This window comes from Carassius auratus, chromosome 43 (genome assembly GCF_003368295.1).
Source record: "Carassius auratus strain Wakin chromosome 43, ASM336829v1, whole genome shotgun sequence".
In the NCBI taxonomy this organism is placed as follows: Eukaryota; Metazoa; Chordata; class Actinopteri; order Cypriniformes; family Cyprinidae; genus Carassius; species Carassius auratus.
In genome coordinates this window covers 16,368,801-16,392,433 of record NC_039285.1, presented here as the reverse complement: position 1 = coordinate 16,392,433, position 23,633 = coordinate 16,368,801, and the positions used below count along the sequence as shown (strand labels likewise).

General features: G+C 39.0%; 1 protein-coding gene across 3 annotated transcripts in view; it reads right to left on the bottom strand.

Annotated features, from left to right (window-relative positions):
* Positions 1-20,764, bottom strand: part of LOC113061795 (golgin subfamily A member 4) — a 34,681-nt gene extending 13,917 nt beyond the window's left edge. For 2 of the 3 annotated variants that reach the window (XM_026231236.1, XM_026231237.1), the window contains exons 1-11: positions 20,526-20,763; positions 20,249-20,361; positions 20,016-20,161; positions 19,596-19,748; positions 18,118-18,400; positions 16,681-16,796; positions 16,461-16,587; positions 14,009-14,121; positions 12,472-12,623; positions 1,380-1,530; positions 326-440 (exon numbers count right to left, since the gene is read on the bottom strand). In XM_026231236.1, coding sequence (XP_026087021.1) covers positions 326-440; positions 1,380-1,530; positions 12,472-12,623; positions 14,009-14,121; positions 16,461-16,587; positions 16,681-16,796; positions 18,118-18,400; positions 19,596-19,748; positions 20,016-20,060 — 1,255 coding nt within the window. In that variant the 5' untranslated portion in view covers positions 20,061-20,161; positions 20,249-20,361; positions 20,526-20,763. Of the gene's footprint in view, positions 1-325; positions 441-1,379; positions 1,532-12,471; positions 12,624-14,008; positions 14,122-16,460; positions 16,588-16,680; positions 16,797-18,117; positions 18,401-19,595; positions 19,749-20,015; positions 20,162-20,248; positions 20,362-20,525 lie in introns of all 3 variants that reach the window. The other variant, XM_026231235.1, reaches the window with a different exon arrangement.
* Between the last annotated feature and the right edge of the window lie 2,869 nt (positions 20,765-23,633).

Genomic DNA, 23,633 nt, shown 5'->3' with positions numbered 1-23,633 from the left:
TTACAGTTATTTTATTATGTGTCTTCTTTCTGTTGACACAGAACAGTAAGAGGCTTTCAAAGTTGGCTAGAATCTCATAAAATCCTACAAATAAGTCAGATGATAAATCCTTCCAAATTTACACATTTCTCAATATAATCCACTTGGACAACCATTCTTAGTCGGTGCACATAGATTAAAAAAAAAAAAAAAAATTACAAAAAAGATGGGAGATCATCATACTCGCACACTTCTGGTGTAGTGAGACAAAAATAAAAAGACCAAAACCTACACACACACACAAAAAAAAATGTAGAACATGGCCAGTGTCTAGTGGGTTTCACACCTGTAACTGCAGCACTGTGCTGGGGCCACCATCCACCCATATTTTCTCCATTCACAAAAACATCGCAATCAGTGTCGCCTATTGGGTCTTGCCTATTATGATACTCCAAGTCCTCCTGTAGAGGAAAAAAAGAAGAAAAAAAAAACATACATCATCATTAATATTATTAATATTATATATAAAAAAAAGAAAAACAGAAAACAAGTACAAATAATTACTTCTTCTTGAAATGGAAGTGGGGGAAAACAATTATTACTCACCTTCATGTTCTTCCAAACCTTCATAGCCTCCTTGCATTTTTCCACATATTCAAACTTCAAATTGGAGATCAGTCACAAAACATGGGAGAAGTAACTACACTGACAGCCCTTAAACGGTGCATCTTCACACACTATGCTAGAATGTTATGCTTGTGTCACTGAGATTTGAGACTGACGACTGAGGGCAAAGGCTTTCAGTGACTGACTTAAATCATATGGCTTCAAAATATATTAATTTCACACAAGTTAATAGTGACCACTTTTATTGTGTTTTTAAGTTAACTTTTCAGAACCTAATCATTAAATGCTAATATTACTGGACATGGAATAAAGCAGCATTAATATTCTTCAAAACATTTACTTTGTGTTTGAAGGGAAAAAGTCATAGTCTGAAATGATATGAGGGCGAGAAAAATACTCTGACTTTCATTTCTGACTAAACTATTCTTTTAATTCAACTTTGCAACACAGGAAAAAGTTAAAGGTACTAAATACAGTTTGGTGACAAAAGTGGCTGATTTTCTGTGTGGGTGGAGCTAATGTCATAATTATCAATACAATAATTCCTCCCCCTTCATAGGGAACAGCAGGAACAGTTTGATGAGTGTGGGAATTATGTGAAACATATGCAATAGTCTGCATATCTTAAGCCAATTAAAAGGAACTTCTGAACTTGCATATTAGACACCACCATTATCAAAACACATATGGTGATCTAACACCTTACTAAGAGATTGTTTCTTTCATTTGTCACTCATCTGTATGCATTTTACCTAGAGCCTTTAAGTTCATACCTGTAGGCTGCGTGGGGTGAAATATTTGGGCTTCCTGCTTTTCTGTAGGCAGAGTCCACGGGCCTGGGCCAACTCCTCCTCCACTTCCTGTTGCCGATTGGCTAATGCTGGATCGGAGCAGCCAGGAAACAACCAGTCATCCTCAATCAGTTTTGTGCCACAAGATAAAAGGAATGGATCAAATATGTTTAGGGCAATGGATGGCAGAGGGAAAAAGAAAGGTTGAGAAGAAACTGCCAGCTAATGCTAGTGCAGATTTAAGAGTGGAAAAAAGGAGAAAAGAGCAGTAAGCAGTGCACACTGCAAATTCTGCTTCCAAAACAACAGCATGACTGTGGACCAGAAGACTAAAATACTAAAATTCACCTTGGTCTCAGAAATAAGTGGGTAATACCACCTACAGTGTCTTTCAATCAACTATAGCATGGAAGCAAAAGTGATACACCAATGTTCATCCCTGAACAAAGAGGTAAAGTACAGACCAAAAGTTTGGACACACCTTCTCATTCAAAGAGTTTTCTTTATTTTCATGACTATGAAAATTGTAGATTCACACTGAAGGCATCAAAACTATGAATTAACACATGTGGAATTATATATGGAATTATATACATAACAAAAAAGTGTGAAACAACGGAAAATATGTCATATTGTAGGTTCTTCAAAGTCGCCACCTTTTGCTTTGATTACTGCTTTGCACACTCTTGGCATTCTCTCTAAATAAAACTCTTTGAACGAGAAGGTGTGTCCAAACTTTTGGTCCGTACTGTATATGACAATACTAATCAATCAGTAAGAAATCGGTCTTGAGAAAGGAAAGTGATTCACTTTGATCATTATCCTTAATTTAGAGCGAGACTTCATTATAGGCTCTACATTATCGTCACTGCTCCAATGCTTCAACATCCTCACTAGCACGATTGACCACGTTCTGTTTTTCTTATCATGAAACAGAAAAAAAAAAAAAAAATAATAATCCCTGACAGGGTTAAGGTGCTGCCAAGCTACAAAACCAACTCCCAGGCTACCCTCACATGCCACTACTAGGTACACCATGCTAGTACTGGGTTGGACCCCCTTTTTGTCTTCAGAACTGCTATTAATTCTTCATTGCATAGAGTCCTGCAAATATTCCTCAGAGATTTTAGTCCATATTGACATGATCACATGGTGCAGAACATCCATAATGCAAATCTCCAGATCCACCACATACCAAAAGTGATCTACTGGATTGTGATCTAGTAAATTTGGAGGCCATTTGAGACATTTGAGTATATTGAACACATAATCATGTTCAAGAAGCAAGCCTGAGGTTATTTGATTTTTGTGACATGGGGCAATATCCTGCAGGAAGTATCCATCACAAGATGGTAACACTGGGGACATTAAGGGATAAATACACTGATCTATATTAGAGAACTGGATTGCTCCTGACGTCATGAAAGAGAAGCCACCGCACCGCCATATTGGTAATCCCTAGTGTGCGTAAAAGTTCTATTGAATTAATAAGAAATTGTATGATTTTAATGATTTTGCTTATTAGTCATTTTACAGAAAAAAACAAGTAATAATATGTTAATGTTATTAAGTGTCACGGTAGGAAATCCAGTGTTTCCTCCGTGTCATGTTTTGTTATTGTTTTTGTACTTACGTTGTCTCCATGTGTTCGTTTTGTTGATTGTCATCACCTGGGTGTTGATTGTCTCGCTCCAGCTGATCGTCATCATACCTCTGCTACTTATACTCACCTCGCTCTCTCTCTGTTGTCAGATCCTCTCTTATGTCTCCACGTACAAACTGGATTACCGTCTTCCGTGTTTGTGTGCTGGTTGGATTCGTGTTGTCGTCCGCGTGTCAGTGTTCCGGTCTGTTCCTGGTTCTTACCATTGACCACCTTCACCTGCACCGCTGACTTCACCATCCCGCTCTTCGCACGCCACCGTAGACCTTCCTTGCCATTGCCAACACTCTGGACATTCCTTATCAATAAACAACATCTGATTGCCTGCAATTGCTTCCTCCTCTTTTGTCTGTCGTTACAGTAGGATCTGACCATCATGGAAGCAGCAGGCGATCGCTCCCCATCTCATCTCGAAGAATTTCTGCAACGAGCTGTGGGTCGTATGGATCGCCAAGACAAGGCGATAGATGAGATGGGTCGAGCCTTCCAAGCAATGGTGACGAAGGTGTCCGAGCTCGTTCTCCAGACGCAACAACAACAACAATCGTCACCCGCTGCGCCTCCCACGCCACCCACACCGCCGATCGTCTCCGGGGGGATTTCCCAGCCCGATCCACGCCTCCCCATCCCGGAGAAATATGCGGGTGAGCCAGAGTTCTGTCGATCTTTTTTGTCTCATTGTTCTCTGCACTTCGCCCTGCAGCCCCGCACGTTCTACACCGAGGAAATGAAGGTGGCATTCGTCTTATCTCTACTTACGGGAAGGGCTGCCCTCTGGGGGACGGCGGTGTGGGAGAACCAAGACAGCTGCTGTGCCTCGTTCCACGCACTTTCGGAAGAGATGAGACGGGTCTTCGACCGCTCCGCCGCCGGGAGGGAAGCGGCTTGGCTTCTCACGGACCTACGTCAGGGGGAAAGGTCCGTTTCTGACTATTCGATTGAGTTCCGCACCCTGGCGGCGGAGTGTAAGTGGAACGAGGAGGCGCAGTGGGATCACTTCCTGCATGGGTTGGCTGACCGCATCCAACAGGAGATCCGCGCCGTCGAGCTCCCCACTTCTCTCAACAGTCTGATTGACCTAACCATCAGAGTGGAGAATCGACTCGATCAAGCCACCAGACGGAGGGGGAGAGCAGTTCTCACGAACAGACCGGAGGCCCAGTATCAGCGCTCAGATGTTGCGGTCAGCCCACCGGGAGATCTTGAACCCATGCAGGTGGGGCGAGCTCGGCTCTCCCGGGAGGAGAGGATCAGGCGGAGATCCCTGGGACTATGTTTATACTGCGGCAGTCAAGAACATCACATCCAGCGTTGTCCGGTAAAAGACCAAGCCCGATAGTAAGACGGAGGCTACTATCGGGTGGGATCTCTGCCAGAAAGACCTCTTCTACATCGACACTCCTTCCGGTGAGTCTACGGTGGTCCACCCACGCACTCGAGCATCACGCCTTGTTGGATTCTGGGGCAGAGGGTAATTTCATGGACTTCCAGTTCGCTAGTAAGCTCAACATTCCTCTCACCTCCCTCAAACACCCCATTGCACCCTTTGCTCTCAATGGACACAGACTACCAGTCATCACTCAGACCACCTTACCTGTTTCCCTCACCACCTCTGGCAATCATACAGAGGAGATATCATTCTACATTACGGACTCACCTTCATCCCCCATCGTTCTCGGTCACACCTGGCTTCAGAAACACAACCCCAGCATCAATTGGCGCCTTGGATCTGTGGTTAGCTGGAGCGAGGAATGTCATTTGTCTTGTCTTTTGTCTGCTGGTGTTAATGTTTCTGAGTCTGTGTTTCAGGGGGAAGCAGTGGATTTGGCTAGCGTGCCCGCGGAGTACCACGACCTGAAGGAGGTGTTCAGTAAGTCTCGTGCTGATTCTCTTCCTCCTCATCGTCCCTATGACTGTGCGATAGAGTTATTGCCAGGTACTTCTCCGCCTAAGGGCAAGTTATATTCTTTGTCTGTTCCAGAGACGGCGGCCATGGAGAAATATATATCCAGTTCTCTAGCAACGGGGTTTATCCGCCCTTCCTCTTCTCCAGCGGGGGCGGGGTTCTTTTTTGTGGGAAAGAAGGACGGATCCTTGCGACCTTGCATTGACTACCGAGGGCTGAACAACATAACGGTAAAGAATACCTATCCTTTGCCGCTTATGTCTTCAGCTTTTGAGAGGTTGCAGGGAGCGTCCGTTTTCACTAAATTGGACTTACGTAATGCTTATCATTTGGTCCGCATCAGGGAGGGGGATGAGTGGAAGACTGCCTTTAACACCCCTAGAGGCCATTTTGAGTACTGCGTTATGCCGTTCGGGCTAACCAACTCGCCGGCAGTCTTTCAAGCACTCGTTAATGACGTGTTGCGAGACATGGTCGATCTGTTCATATATGTTTACCTGGATGACATATTGATCTTTTCTTCGTCTCTCCAGGAACACGTGCAACACGTACGACGAGTGCTTCTGCGGTTGCTAGAGAATGGATTGTTTGTCAAGGCGGAGAAATGCGTTTTTCATGCACAGTCTGTTTCTTTTCTAGGACACATCATTTCGACTGAGGGTGTTCGCATGGATCCTGAGAAGGTTAAGGCTGTGGTAAATTGGCCATCCCCTGAGTCTCGCAAGGCCCTGCAGAGATTTCTGGGGTTCGCCAATTTTTACCGGCGTTTCATTCGCAATTTCAGCCAACTAGCCGCTCCTCTGACCGCCTTGACCTCCCCTAGTTTGACGTTCAGGTGGTCAGACGCAGCTGAGGCTGCGTTTGCCAAACTGAAAAGCTGCTTTGTTTCAGCTCCCATTCTCGTCACCCCTGATCGCTCACGTCAATTCATAGTGGAGGTCGACGCGTCAGAGGTGGGGGTAGGAGCAGTGTTATCCCAACGCGCATCCTCAGACGGAAAGGTGCATCCGTGCGCGTATTATTCTCACCGTTTATCTCCTGCAGAAGTTAATTATGACATTGGCAATCGAGAGTTGTTGGCAGTCAAACTTGCACTGGAAGAATGGCGTCACTGGCTTGAAGGGTCGGGTGTACCTTTCATTGTATGGACAGACCATAAGAATCTCGAATACATTAGAACCGCCAAAAGACTTAACTCCAGGCAGGCTCGGTGGGCATTGTTTTTCGGTCGTTTCGATTTTACACTTTCTTACCGGCCGGGTTCCAAAAACATCAAACCCGATGCTTTATCCCGTCTTTTTGAGCGTTCCGATCGTACTGCTACTCCCGAGCCCATTTTACCGGGGACCATCATTATCTCCGCGCTCAGATGGGAGGTCGAATCGAAGGTGTTGACCGCCTTAGAAGGGGTAACGCCCCCGGCTCGTTGCCCACCGAACCGATTGTTTGTGCCGGAGAGGTTACGGTCAGACGTTCTCCAGTGGGGTCATTGTTCCAGTGTTGCTTGTCACCCAGGGGTTAGTAGAACTAGATTTCTGGTCAAGCAACGATTTTGGTGGCCTGGTATGGCTCGTGACGTCCACGATTTCGTCTTGGCTTGTTCAGTTTGCGCTATTGGTAAGACTTCCAATCGACCTCCAGATGGGTTACTCTTACCGCTGTCTGTCCCTTCAAGACCCTGGTCCCACATTTCGCTAGATTTTATCACCGCCCTCCCGCCCTCTAAAGGCAATACGGTGATTTTAACCGTAGTGGACCGGTTCTCGAAGGCGACTCATTTTATTCCCTTGCCCAAATTACCTTCAGCCAAGGAAACAGCGGTAGCTGTCATTGACCACGTCTTCCGCATACATGGCCTCCCGACAGACGTGGTTTCTGACAGGGGTCCCCAATTTGTGTCCAAATTTTGGCGAGAGTTTTGTAAATTGTTAGGAGCGACTGTTAGTCTTTCTTCCGGGTTCCATCCCCAGAGCAATGGTCAAACCGAACGAGCCAATCAGGATGTCGAGAGGGTTTTGCGATGTTTGGTTTCCAATAATCCTTCGTCCTGGTGTCAGCAACTCTCAGTTGTGGAGTACGCACACAATTCTTTGCCAGTGTCATCTACGGGCATGTCTCCATTTAAGTGTAGTTTAGGGTACCAACCACCTAATTTTGTCAGTACGGAATCCGAGGTTTCGGTCCCCTCCGCACACGCATTAGTCCAGAGGTGTCACCGCACCTGGACCAGAGCTCGCAGAGCTCTGCTCCAGGCTAGGTCGCGCACCAAGGCTAAGGCCGATCGCCACCGGTCGAAGCCTCCCCGTTACGTCGTCGGTCAAAGAGTGTGGCTTTCTACCCAGAACATTCCTATGCGGTCCGTTTCTAACAAACTTGCTCCCAAATTTATTGGCCCGTTTTCTATTACCAAGATTATTAATCCGGTTACCGTGCGTCTTAGCCTTCCTCCGGCGTACAGGAGGATTCATCCCGTGTTCCACGTCTCCAAAATTAAATCGGTGATTTCTTCCCGTCTTAATCCGCCTGCTCCGGTTCCCCCCCCGCCTCGTCTCGTTAATGGGGAAACCACCTATTTGGTTAATCGTATTCTGGACTCTAGACGGAGGGGACGCGGTTTTCAGTACTTGGTGGATTGGGAAGGTTACGGTCCGGAGGAGAGGAGTTGGGTTCCTGCTCGGGACATATTGGATCACCACCTTATAGATGATTACAATCTACAGGTAAAGCAGGCTGGGAACGTCAGGTGACGTCCTAGGGGAGAGGGTACTGTCACGGTAGGAAATCCAGTGTTTCCTCCGTGTCATGTTTTGTTATTGTTTTTGTACTTACGTTGTCTCCATGTGTTCGTTTTGTTGATTGTCATCACCTGGGTGTTGATTGTCTCGCTCCAGCTGATCGTCATCATACCTCTGCTACTTATACTCACCTCGCTCTCTCTCTGTTGTCAGATCCTCTCTTATGTCTCCACGTACAAACTGGATTACCGTCTTCCGTGTTTGTGTGCTGGTTGGATTCGTGTTGTCGTCCGCGTGTCAGTGTTCCGGTCTGTTCCTGGTTCTTACCATTGACCACCTTCACCTGCACCGCTGACTTCACCATCCCGCTCTTCGCACGCCACCGTAGACCTTCCTTGCCATTGCCAACACTCTGGACATTCCTTATCAATAAACAACATCTGATTGCCTGCAATTGCTTCCTCCTCTTTTGTCTGTCGTTACATTAAGTTACTGTGCAGATCTCAAACAATACCAAAACATTAGACTTATATTTATAACTGTGGGAAATATAATTCATTGTAATTTAAGTGGATGCAACATGTTCATTGTGTTATAAATCATTATACTCTGAAAAACTATAACCACAAATAAATATTATGATACATTAAAACTTTTCTACAACATAGGAGAATTTATTTTTATAATGCCTCATTCATCCATAGAAAGCGTTACCATAGTGTTTTTATTTGAATTGCTTTTATATATATGTATATATATAAATGACAATGCAAAGGTGCAATTTTCCTTTATATTATAAAGACATCTTTTTTGGGAGTTTGTGAGGAAATAATCAGTGAGCACCAGAAAAAAAAATAAAGAAAACAACATTGGTCCCCAATTACTTTCACTGTACAGACAAATACTCCGATATTACACCACGTAGACAATTGATAAAGGTCTGTTTTATAGCAGAGACTTGGCAAGTGATTTAGAAGAATAGGTGAAAAGGGCAGAAAAAGGAGGATAAAGCAACATTTGAAGGACAGGACCCCATAAATCAGCCTTGTCTGTGCTGCCAGAGTTTCCTTAGGAGAGGATGAAGAGTTCCAGAAAATTACTGGCAGCACAGACGGGAGCAAACAATGGAGGCAATGAAACCTGCATGCACAAAACTGATGGGAAACTGTTCTCAGTGGCTGCACCCATCATGCAGGGCAGGAGCAGAGGTGGAGATGGGGAGGAGGAGGGTCTCAGGGCCAATAGGAGGGAGAGAAGTGTTACAAATCAAATGTAATCAAAAAACAAACCAAACATTTTGATATTTAAGGCTCGTTTCACACTAGAGGCATAAGTGGCACATATATTTCCAGCACCCATGTTAACAGATTAGAGGATCCACACTGAAAAGGCGTGGCAGTGCCGCTGCTTCTCTGTATATGTGCAGCTCTGCTTACACATCCCGTATGAAACGGGCATAAGAAACCCAAATATCTCAGTATTTTATTAAGTGATTAACCTCTTTCACAATTCATAGCAAGGACAACAGAAAAAAATAAAGAAGAAGCACATTTCATGTAACCAAGGTAAAAGGTTAAAGATAAAAAAAAAAAAAAGACAACTAGAGAAAACACAGTAAAATGTAGGCTATATGAACTCATGGGCATGTGTAAAATGTATATGAAATGTATCTGGCTCATTTATAACAAGCAATAAGTGGCTGTCCAGGCAGAATGTATTCTTGTATTTCATGTTCACTGTCACTGTTTTTAAATGTCATTCCGTGTACCAGTGGTGCCCGAAGTATACAAATCAAGTAAACGGAAAAAAGTATTACGATTTTTTGTGTACTTAAGTATTAAAAAGTACTTATCGATGAATGTTTAACTTGTTAATTTAGTTTACTTTGTTATTTTTTATATTTAATTTTATGTGATATATTTTATATAATCGTGTTCAAAAAAACAGGTGGAGGGGAGCTAGACATACACTATCAAAACACACACACATGTAGGGCTGGTAATTTAACACTTTTATTAGATGAATTTATTATCGAGAAACATAGCGCGTTAAAATTATTAACACATTTAATGCACTGATGGGGCCTAGAGAACATTCCTAAAATATCACACAAGCTGTAGGCTAAATGCAATTTAACACAAGTGCAAATGTGATACTCATCTTATACTACAGTTCATTAAGAAGTAAATATTGTGTTAATTTCGTCTTTTTTGCTCAATTTTGCCAAACAAAACAAAGACAAATCAGAAATGTTCATCTCCGAGCAACCCGTAGTGGCATTTCATTTCTTAATCCACGTTTTGAACGAATTGGGTTGAAACCATTTGGTGCGTTGAACCATTGGCCATAATTGCGTTGGCTCTGAAGTGGCGCTGCACAGACCGATCAGTGTATGACATCAAAATATTTCGAGAGCGATTCAGAAGCACAAGGAGTCATTTGCTCTCTAAGCTCTTGCGGTACTTTGATGTCACACACCGATCGGTCTGATGGTGATGATCCACTTCAAGTCGAACAAGCCTAATGATTCAATGAACCATTCATAAAGAACCATTTCCTTCACTCCTGAATGAATCAGCCATTTGAACGAATCAAATGAGGGAACAAATGACTTGATGACTTGATCATTAAGACATTTATCACCACCTATTGGCAGTTTTAGATCATTATTTAGAGTATAATTTCATTAAATAAATAATTTCATATTTTCATAGTAATAATAATAAAATTAAGAAAATAAATTATTAAAGTTATAGTTCACCCAACCAAAAATGACAATTCAGTCATCATCAACTCACATGGTCTAAAAGTGTAGGCTATATGTTATAAATTGTATCAAACTAAATATTTCTTGATGAACCTACTTTTTGTAATCTCGGTTTGATGCTTTGCACAACAGTGACTTTGAATTATCTTTTCAGAGTAATTTCTCCAAATTTGAAGTGCAATTAATTAAATCACATACACATACACACACATATACATATATTACACACACAAGTGCTGGTCATATAATTAGAATATCATCAAAAAGTTGATTTCACTAATTCCACTCAAAAAATAAAACTTGTATAATATATTCATTCATTATACACAGACTGATATATTTCAAATGTTTATTTCTTTTAATTTTGATGATTGTAACTGACAACTAAGGAAAATCCCAAATTTAGCTATCAGAAAATTTTAATATTGTGAAAAGGTTCAATATTGAAGACACCTGGTGCCACACTCCAATCAGCTAATTAACTCAAAACCCCTGCAAAGCCTTTAAATGGTCTCTCAGTCTAGTTCTGTAAGCTACACCATCATGGGGGAAGACTGCTGAATTGACAGTTGTCCAAAAGACGACCATTGACACCTTGCACAAGGAGAGCAAGACACAAAAGGTCATTGCAAAAGAGGCTGGCTGTTCACAGAGCTCTGTGTCCAAGCACATTAATAGAGAGGCGAAGGGAAGGAAAAGATGCTTCATGCTTCTTGCTGCTGACCAACTTTATGGAGATGCTGATTTAATTTTCCAATAGGACTTGGCACATGCACACAGTGCCGAAGCTTCCAGTACCTGGTTTAAGACCATGGTATCCCTGTTCTTAATTAGCCAGCAAACTCGCCTGACCTTAACCCCATAGAAAATCCATGGGGTATTGTGAAGAGGAAGATGCGATATGCCAGACCCAACAATGCAGAAGAGCTTAACGCCACTATCAGAGCAGCCTGGGCTCTCATAACACCTGAGCAGTGCCACAGACTGATTGACTCCATGCCACGCCGCATTACTGCAGTAATTCAGGCAAAAGGAGCCCCAATTCTCATACTTTTTAGTTGGGCAAGATTTCAAAAATCCTTTCTTTGTATTGGCCTTAAGTTATATTTTCTGAGATACTGAATTTGGGTTTTTCCTTAGTTGTCGGTTATAATCTTTAAAATAAAAAGAAATAAACATTTGAAATACATCAGTATTTGTGTAATGAATGAATATAATATACAAGTTTCACTTTTGAATGGAATTAGTGAAATAAATAAACTTTTTGATGATATTCTAGTTATATGACCAGCACCTGTATATATACACATGTATATATATTTTTACACACACACATATACATGTATGAAGAGTTATGCAAATTGTCACTTGCTCTGACCAGATAAACCGATTTAACAGGTTCATTGAAAAGTATGTGCTCAATCACAAATCAGTCACTTTTTATCTCGTCTGGAAGCAGGTGGTGATTTCTCCAGTTTAAAATAACGAGGAACAACATGTTTTTAAGAAATGTAGTGGAGTAAAAAGTATGATATTATGCATTGGAATATAGTGAAGTAAAAGTAAAATTTTCTCAAAAAAATAAATAAAAAATGATCAGATAAAAGTACTTTGTTACGGTCCACCACTGCTATGTACATGCCATATAAAACCTGAACGAGTGGACAAGTATTAACCCTGCAAACAGACGGCCACTTTCAAATGCTTGTGTATGCTTTGCATGTGTACAATATAAAAAGGACAAGCGGCATCATGATGCATCAAGAATCACATTATGATCAAATCAATATCCCATGAATTGGATCAAAACGAATCGTGAAGATATCATAAAGTACCATAATATTAACATATCTAGCACCAGTATACCATGCAACACTGGACTGTATAGACTTGCACTTCTATTTAAGTCACAGTTGATAGTCATGCTTTGTCTACCAAACAGCTGTTGATACTTTTAGGTAGAATCTAAACATTTATATAGCATTATAGCATATGCATCCTCACCCTCTCTCTCCTCCTCGATATGGCTCATTCTGAAGGCCATGACATTCTTCTCGTGACCCTGATGTTGAACCCTTTCTGCCTCAGTCACCATGGTAATCATTTCTTGCCACTCCATCACCTGAACATCATCCATGCTGCCCGTTTCACTCACCTGTTAACAAAAACACATACACATAGAAACAGTGCCACTTGAAAGTTTGTGAATCGCTTGCAGAATCTGTGAAAATAGTTTTAACAAAAGAGATATCGTACAAAATGCGTGTTATTTAGTACTGTTCTGAGTAAGATATTGTACATAAATGTTTACATTTAGTCCAAAAAAAAAAAAAAAAAAACCTGAAATGAAATAAAATACCTGAAATAACCCCATTCAAAAGTTTGTTAACCCTTGGATCTTAATACTGTGTGTGGTTTGCTGGATTTGTGTTTTGTGATGGTTGTTCACGAGTCCCTTGTTTGTTCCTAACAGTTAAACTGAGCACTGTTCTTCAGAAAAATCCTCCATGTCCTGCAGAATCTTCAGTTATCCAGCATCTTTTGAATATTTAGACCCTTTCCAGCAGTGACTATATGATTTTGAGATCCCTCTTTTCACACTGAGGGCAATTGAGAAAAAAGGTTCAAACATTCACTGATGCTCCAGAAGGAAACATGATGCATTAAGAGTCAGGGGGTGAAAACTTTTAGAATTTGAAGATCAAGGTAAATTGCAAATATCCTCTGTTGCTTCTGAAGAGAAGTACTAAATTCAAAAATATATATATTTCAACAAAATAAGAAAAATTTGGACATCTTCATCCTGTTCCTCTTGGGTCTTAATGCATCTTGTTTCCTGCTGGAACATCAGTGAATGTTTGAACCTTTTTTAATAGTTGTGTTTGAGTCCCTCAATTGTCCTCAGTGTGAAAGATGTATTTCAAAATCATACAGTCACTGCTGGAAAAGGGTTTAAATATGCAAAAGAAAAGAAAAGAAAACTTCCGCAGGATATTGAGTATTTTTCTAAAGAAAATTGCTCAGTTCAACTGTTCAAATTTAACAAGGGACTCATGAACAATCATCACAAGACAAAATACAGTCGTGGATCATCCAGGTAACCACACACAGTATTAAAGAATAAAGGGTTCACAAACTATTAAAAGGGTTATTTTAAAAATCTCAGCATTTTTTTCTCTCTCTTGTGTACTAAATATAAACATCATTTATGTTAAATATCTTACTAAGGACAGTACTAAATATAAAAATATCATGCATTTTGTATGATCTCTATATTGTTAAAATTACTCACATTTTCACAGATTCTAAAAAGTAAATAATACAAAATCCTTTTCCAGAGACCCAAGGACATAATATTATTTACTGCTATGTAAATAAAAGCAACAAGACACAAATGGATGTCCACTACAGCGGTTTAACCATAGTTTAAATTCTAATGAACACCCCTTCCCTGTGGTAATCACTTCAATGCACAAACTTGTGTGGAATATTTCTTTTATAATTAAGTCAAAAAAGCAAAACCAATAAATATATCATTGCCTGTGATGCTGCTCTTTTGGTCACCTGCTCCAGGTCGGCCTGCATCTTCCTCTGCTGTTCCTTATATTCCATAAGCTGCTTCTGCAGTTCATCTATTGATGTCTCAAGAAAATCTTAACATAAGACAACATTCAATTTAGGAATGGGCACAAGTAACTGAAGTAATGATCAATCATCTAACCATTAATCAATGCATGATGTGACTGCTCACTGAATAAATAATATACACAAAAATGTCTCAAAAAGAAGCATCACTTTACATTTTTTGGTCATTCCATGTCAAATTAACCAAATTTAAACTTCAAATAAAAATGTGCTTTAAAGGGGAAGTCTAATGCCATTACATGCATTCTGACTTACTTACACTGTTAAAGGGATATTTCACACCAAAATTAAAATTTTGTCGTTTTCTACATGTTTGAAACTACATGGGTGTAAGTGATTACCGTAATGACAAAATTTAGGGTGTAGTATCCCTTTAAAGTGTTGGATTCTCATGCTAAACATGGCCAAAATAAATAAATAAAAAATAAAAACCTATTTGGATGTATGAAGGGGTATTTTTTAATAGTGTAGGGTCATTAACCCCTTACTAGTAACCCCCCTTTTTTGGCATGGAGACCGAAATTACATACCCAAAATAAAAAGGTTTCTGCTCATGATTCTTTCTGACTAGATACATAATCAACCTTTGTTCACAAAGCTGACACTTTAAAGTTTACTGTTCAGGAATCAGAATCACTCAGACTTTTATGATAATACAGATATATAAGCTCAAACATAAAAACAAAAATAAAAATATTAAAAACATATGTTTTAAATGTATTTAAAAAAATGTTGATGTAGGAAATGAGTTTGAAAACACAGTGTAGCTAAGGCCACAAGTCTTCCAAGACTTCATAAAATTTTTTATAATCGAATCTGTAAAACTGTGAATTTTATGAAATATTTTCTAAGGCCATGTCATGTGTGTTTTTAGAGAAGGCTAATCAGATTGATTTATGGCCCTTGTCATCTCTGTAAGATCTCACATGTAAACTCTCCTGTGCTCTTTGTGTATGTTTCACTGTTGAAAACTGCCCGAATCATGATTGTATTGTTCTCACCAAACGGTTCTTTCACACCTCCGCCAAGTATGACACATTATCCGCATTATTCTTTTATCATTATTCTTTTGTTTTTATTCCACCTTTATTAGCCTTGATTGTGGTTTTTCAGGCTTTACAAAGCAACAAAGCAGCGATCTCACTTCAGTCTCTCTTTGCATTTAGCCCTTATTTATCAAAAGTCTTACTATAAAAATACAACAAAACATTTTCTTACGACCTTACGTGAATTATTATGAAGAAGAAAAGCACCTGCTATTAGTAGCATTGGTGCTAACGTTAGCATCAAGCTACATCTGACAATTTATGAAATTATTAATACACTTTTACTCAAAACTCACTTTAAACCCCGATCGAGTGTTTATAATAACTTCCTTTAGCGATCAGGGGTGGAATTTGGTCGTTTACTGTTGTAAAAATATGTTATTTGTAGCCTTTTTCATCGCTGCACAAGTTAGCATTTCCGATGTACATTTTCGATTTTTTTTATAAAAACGCCCCAGATCTCAAGAAATTCTCATACCAAGCTTTACCATCGTAATCGCGGGTTTATTATTCGGATATTTCGTGTGTACAGAGGTGTTTCAGTGTTGTTTTGGCCAGATAACTACCAGGAAGTGTGCAGGAAGCATGTGACACGATGGGGCGGTGTCCAGATATGAAACTCTAAGATTGACGTTTGAAAGACCCAATCAGAGTCTGAGTCACACACCGCACGAGCTGTGACTACTGCACGCACACACAGATCGCTGGGAGAGGCTGTTTATCATCTGATCGCGTAAATCCGTGGAAAATGAATAGAAATGACGATTCTGTCTGAAGAAATATGAAGTAAACATCAGTAAATATATCCAAATATCTCCGCAGATATGCATCTTTGGTCTGTAAATCCTTATTGACGCTGTTCAGTGAGTCTATGTGAACACAAATAAACCGCTCTTGACGTGACTGAATATGAGGGAGTTGTGAATTTCTATTCAAAATGTGGCATAATACGGATTTATTATTTTGCACTCCTGACATAAATCACTAAATATCTGTCACTGCAACAATGTTTTATCAAAATATTGGTCAAATATCGAAGCTTGAGTCTTTAAACTTTCCATTGATGCACAGTTTGTCCAGATGAAGTAAGACAGTGATGTTTAATGTGCTGTGAAAGTGAAACAATAATAAACTGGGGCCGTCAGCGATGTTTGCACGCAAAGGGGTTAAAAGCAAATATTGAGACATATAATCTCCAGACATCAATTACTGCATCTGTCAAGTGCTTGAATAGACAAAATACCTAAAATTTCAATTCCTAATGCAAATTAAAAACATTGACTCATGACTCAATTTCCTACCATTTTTTGCCTTCATATCTTCATACAGCTCCAGTTTGCTGAGTATTTCCTCCCTCTCCTCTTGCAATTCGGTAATGCGACTATGTAAGGACGTGACATCAGGGGACATATCGATACATAATCCAGACTGAAGTCAAAAACAGAAAGAAGTTCATTTCATTTAGCTGGATATTCATCTGTGCAAATACACACACACACACACACACACACACAGTCTTACCTGAACTTTTTTGAGTTCCTCTTCGAGCTGCCTGATCCGAGATTTGGACCATGCTTTCATTTTTAAGAACTTTGCTTCTGCTTTACTGGCCTCAGCTTGTTTTAGCTTCACTTGGGCTGGACAAGGACAAAACAGACAGAGATATTAAAACAAAGCCACAGATAAGGAAAGACACAGAGTTAAAAAAAAAAAAATGCAATGACAGGATACATAACATCTTTAACAGAAAATAATAAACAGCTTCCTAATATAATGTAGGCACATTAGAAGAAGGTGTCTGTTACATGTTTAAAACATGACATACGTGTTGCTTTAAAGATTTACAATAGAACTAAGCTCTACAAGGCATGAAATGATGATGATCAGGATCAATGAGATGATCCACAACACAATGTAGTGCAAATAAAAAAAAAAGTTGTATGTTTATTTAAATATCTTCAGGCTTTGAATGTCTGAAAACAAAAAATAGAATGGGCCCACAAAATAAAGTTAGCAAAGTAACTACCCATGTAAAGCCAGGAAACGGGACCTCAATAGCCAGAATTGAGAACTATTTAAGATAATATACAAACGTCATATACTGTATATTCCTCAATCTAAATGTCAGTCTTAGTGTAATACTTTTTTGGATGTAGAGTAAGAATGTTTTATGGCTTTAGTCCTTTACAAAACTATGTCAATAGCCAGAACATACTATAAAGGGATTAAAGTTCCTTCAGATGGTCTAGGCAACATTTGAACCTTTTCAGGATTGTTTTCACATCCTTGTTCGGGCAAATTTGTGTCCAAAATGGTGTACAATTTATGGGGTACAGTTTTTTTTTTTTGGTTGTTTTTTTACTTGCATTTAAATTAATAATTTGACACAATGTGCTTATCTGTATGCAAACATGTTTTTTGCACTTACATTTTAAAATACCATCCTGTAATTACCTGTCTAATTAATAATTAAGTTATGTCAATTATTAATACTGTTGACACTTCCCCTTAAACCTAAACATACCACCACACTTGACCCCTAGCCTAACATTGTACCTAATAATTAATTATATTACTAATTACACAGAATTCTAAGACACGTAATACAAAGTGGGACCTTTTTGGAACATAATATTTGATAAAATCATGAATAAACTTTATGGGAATATCAGATTTAATGCTCTATAACGTATTACAGCTACATTCAATTAAATTATATTAATTTAGACAATATGCCGGGCACAATGTGGCATTTTTGAAGTACTCGTGCCCTTCCCTAAATAGAGACATTAGACGCTGTGTATTGCAGTGATCCATTAAGAAAAAGTTTATAGATCTTTAGAGAAAATGTATTTATTTAAGCTACTGTGACAGGTGCTTATCCAACACTGAGTTCAATTAAGAAAGGAAGGTCAAACTGCAGACAACATTCTCCAAGCATGTGACATGATTGTCTACCTTGCAGCTCTGTGACTCTCTGAGCTGTAATGCAGGTGGATAGGTTTGCTGATGCATCTGCGGGCTGTGATATAGAGCGCTGGAGAGTCTCAAGCTGTCTGCGTAAGGCCTGCTCCTTCTCCGACAACTCCACCTCGTGTTTATCAGCAGCCCTGAGCAGCTCTGCCTCATGTTTCTCCATCAGATCCTTGATCCGAGCCCGAGAAATGTGACGTTCTGCCTCCAACTTTGACTGAAAGTTTTCTCTCTCACCCCGCAAGTGCTGCATTTGTTCTGTCAGCTCCTACAAACAAACACACACAGCTCACATTACAAATCAACTCTGAGAACTCCAAGCATCGGGGACTGACTAAATAACTATTTTCTTATGTGTGCACAAACATAGACACTAATCACAGAGGAAGCTGCGTATAATAATAAGAACCAATCAATTGGAAACTTTTGAAGCTCATTAATGTTAATTCAGGTATTATATTTTCATTATACTTCAATGTATTAACGAAAATATATTTCATTATTACTTCCCTTTTTTCTCTGTTTTTTTTTTTGTTTCTTTCTGTTTAAATGTTGTTTTTGTTTTCTAACCCTGTAAATATTTAATTAAAAAAAAATTATAAGTAAATTATAAATAATAACAATATGTTGAAATGGCTTAATAAGTGCAATACAAAAAAAAACTGAAATGCAATTTCTATGATTATGATTTTCTTTGTAATAACACTTTTGTCTGTGCAAATCAACAGTCTAATGTAAAACTGCATTGGTAAATGGTCGAAATTTCTTTTATTTGGTTTTATGTATGTTAATAAGAGGACAATCTTTATGCAGTGCCACATCCATGTGTCACATGACATCTGATCTCTGTACAAAATGATCTCTATCACAATGAGCAATACTTTCAGCGTCCATAAGGCCGACTTGTAAAAGTGCAATATAAGTTAAACAATAAAAGTCCAAGAATGCGGAAAGAAATAGAGATAACACAAAAGTTTGGAAGTAAGCTGCTTAACCAATTTAACCAAATGAGGACAGAAGGGAACAAACAGAAACCAACACGTGACACAAGCCAAGTTTAATTGCATTTACTCCAAAAGATATTTGTGATATATCCTGATATGCACTGAGCAGGACAAGGCCTCTCTTTCAAATGTATAATTAAATAAACTTGATGTGCCTTACCTTACATAACAAGTACACACAGTTTAAAATTGAATGTGCAGACAATACAAGACCATCTGTATGAATGTACTAAATGACCAGTAATATTTAATTTGCAAACAAATGTCATCGAGAATTTGGGAAGAGAAACAAGAAATTTCCCACCCCCCAAAATTGAGAAATTAAATACATGTTTATCATTAAAGGGATGTAAATAAAGTAACTATGTTTGAATTGCATTTTTATGCAATTTTAATAAACTCAATCTAAAAAGCGTCATGTCATTGACCATTTGAGCATATTTGTAAACTACAAATTACCTTGACTTGGTTATCTTTACTGCTGAGTGCTGCATCCTTCTCCCTGATCAGCTCTTTTAAATTGGCCACAAGTTCCTCCATCTGTGTTAGCTGCTCCGTGACCTCAGTAAATCTTACATCGCTGCCCATGTCCACCTGCGGGGAGCCAGGAGCCTGAGACAAGCAAAGCTTCTATTAATGATGATGAACATTTATGCAATGCACGGTGTAAAGGGGTGAGGTTCTGAAGGGTTTTATTTCGCTATAGTCGAGGGACTTGCTGCTCATAAAATCAATATGCTGAAATAACATATTTGCAAGTATTTAAAAATAAAAGGCACTCTTCACTCCTAGTCATTTCCACATTAAATATATAAGGCTGATGTCTGATCATAGAGAGAATACATATCTCATTATGAGATATTCAAAAAATGTACTTACTCCATGCGCAGAGCTGGACTCTTCTGCGGAAAACCACCGCAGCATTGTTTACACAACCTATGGCCTAAGACAGGATGTCTTAAATAAAGTTAAGCAAGTCATCCTACCGAAGGGTTCTTCAAGTCTGTTCCTGGAGGTTCACTGCCCTGTATTAAAATGGAAATAATGTGTAAATGTAAATGTATCTACAATATGCAAAATCATCATTATAATTCAATTATACAGAGCATTACACAGGGGCATTGTCCGTGTCATCTGATTCGAAGATGTCTGTATTCAGTCAGCAAAGAAGGATTATATATGAATATCTAAACAGACAACGTTAGCCGTCATCAATGATCACAATCTAGTCAAACACAGAAGAAGAAGAAAAAACTTTATTGACGGAACAATTCGCACATCACGCATAACAGGTGGCAGAAATATAATTCTAATCACTTAAAACTGGAAGCGTGACGTGCAGCTAACTTAGAATATTTCAAAGTGAAATGTCAGTAAACATAATCTTACCTGCCTCCAATAACATCCTGGACTTCTATCGCTTCACATTTCCAGTACAGTGCATTATCAAGACGAAATGTTCCCTCGTAGCTTACATGTTTAACATGACAAATGCACATATGTTGTAGTAAACAGCAGCGAACCTATCACTTATTGTCTATTAGATTTATCAATGTGCTTATACACTCATTTCTTGTTTGTGCGCAAGGTCCTTCTTCTTGTTTAATGTCCGTTCGCTGCTTTGGAGCATTACTGCCACCTACTGTACATTGCCACAGTAACGTTTATGTCCTTTTGCATGTTTTACCTTTATGGCGTCATTAAATATCTATCTATACACATATATATAGGACCATAGAGGGAAAACATGCAAAAGGACCCTTCGCACATATAAGACAATGTTGAACATGTGCTCATATTCAGCATGTTGAACCATGAAGAGGAAATGGGTTCTTTCCTCCAATATATATATATCTGCATTTTTGTATTTGTACTGTTATTTTTATTTTGGTAATACAATTACTGGATTTTTCAACTCAAGATTCAAGTGGCTTTATTGGCACAACAACAAGAATTTTAAAGCTTATTAATTGTTGGTGTTATGTAGTGTTAGTGGTAATTCATGATAAAATGAATAAACCAAGATGCCCTGTTAAATTTTAAATGCTGACTACGTGAACAATCATTCGCAACCTGACATGGTATATCTGCTGTTTTACTCCAGGTTGTAGAATGCATTCTTTTCTTTTCTTTCTTTTTTTTTACACAAATCATATCAACCAGCAATGGCAACATACCACATGCTCTATCCATTTGTTGCATTATTCTTTGTTACAAGATTCACAAACTGATGAGTGTTGTTCATTGCTCTTCTTTGTTGTGTAAAAAAGTTGTAAAAGTTGGAATTTGGGGTGACCATCACAATCAGTTGTTCTGTAATCTTCAATGTTTTTTTTTTCTTATTTAAGTAGCAAAGTTTAATAAAATGTTCAGTTCCAGATTGGTATCTGATTCCATCTACAAGTACATGTACTTAATATCCCTCAACAAAGCAGAAAATAAACTAATTGCATGACATAAGATAAGGTAAACAGTACTGTGCAAAATTCGTAAGCCACTAGTATTTTCACCAACAACAAAAACATACATTTACAAACATTATTTTTGCCATCAATTGTAATAATCCAGTGAGATTTTTGTTTGCAGAAGGAGTCTGACAACAGCCAGTGCTCCACACAGAGATCTGATCTCATCATCATCAGTCTGTCTGGAATAACATGAAGCAACAGAACAAACTGAGACAGACTCAATCCAGAAGAACTGTGTCAATGAGCATTATACCAGCCACCCTGGATCCACCCTGCCTTCTGCACTGTGTAACTGTCTACTGAGATTCTTCACCAGTAGACCTCAACATCCCATCACAATGAACACAGGCACTCCTCAGGGCTGTGTACTCAGCCCTTATGCTGTACACTCTTTACACGCATGGCGTTGCTACCATCCAAACAACATCATCATAAAATTTGCAGATGACACCACAGTCTTTTTAGAAACAATTGTGAGATTGCATACTGGAAAGAGGTGTCTAAATTGGTCACATGGTGTCAGGCTATTAATCTCCCACTAAACATTGAGATGGTTGTGGACATGAAGAGGAGGGACTGTGTCTATCAGGCTCTACTGAGCAGAGATGCTGCGGTTGAGAGAGTGGGCAGCTATAACTGAATAGAAACGAGGAAGCAGGAATCTAAGGAAACCTAATTTGCATATTCGAATATTATTGATTACCTATTATCTTATTAATGTTATCTTATTTATCTTAGTATCCTATTATCTTTTCAAAGTGCTGTGTTCTATGGATTTGCATATTTGTATTTGGTGAACACATGTGAGGACACTAAGAGGAAAGAGAACACAGTGAAACTAGTAACGAAGGCCAATCAGAGAATGTATTTCCCTAGGAGGAGTTTTGGCATGTCACCACAATTACTCCAGAACTTTTACAGATGCACTGTGTTGTGCAGAAAGGCACTACAAAGGGTGATAAAGCTGACCCTGAAAATCACAGAAACAGATCTCCTATCACTGCAGGACATCCACAAAGATCTATATATGGGCTTGCAACATAATTCAGTACACCGCCCATCCCATCTACAATTTACAAAAGGTACCGGAGCACTGCGGCCAGAACATCCAGACTCCAGAACAGTTTATTTCTCAAAGCCATAGACTAATTAATAGTCAAAACCTACTGCCATTTCCACCTGAATCATCAGGATAAAATCAGCCTGTTCAATGGCAATCTGCACTTTACCTGCTGGACCATCATACACTCATTTCATAATGCATTAGACAAAAAATCATTGACAATTTAAACACTACACTTTACACTGATAATTTATCACCGCATTGTCAACTTATTGCTTCTTGCACTGCATCTTTATACCGTGAGGAATTTTTTTATTGTCAGTTGTTTTTCTACTTTGTACGGAGCCCTGGACATGACATGCAAGAAAAAATAAACAAATTGTGTGCACGATTTACTAATTTGTTCCCTCAATGTACTAAAAAGTCCCACTTATGTGTGCATGTTGTAATAAATGGAGTCCAGGCAGAGTTTAGCACATCAGAGACTTTACAGCAATCTCTTAACATTACACTCAGAACAGCATGTAGTAAGTGTATAATGGGAGAGACAAACGCAGGTCTATGTAGAAACCAAACAATAAAGATGGCTCTGAAGACAACAAGACAATGCTTCAGTAAGAATTCAGACCTTTGTTCACTTAATTTCAACACAGATTTGTTTACAAACACGGCACATTTCCATGCAGGATTTTCAGAAAAATTGAAACTAAAAGACGATTCTGTGTCAGGTATATTGTATCCAACAGTAAACAGCGAGTAACTATTTTTATTACGTGGTCACTGTTGCTTTGTCTGTTACAGATCGTTTCATATGGACTGAGTATTTGAGTTGTTACAGTTATTACAGTTATAACTGAGCACTGTCTTTTTTTGCTACAATTTAACGTCATTAAAATAAATAAACAAATAAATAAATAAATAAAGTAATTAAATTGACACTTGCTATTGTTGCTGTTGTTGTTTTTG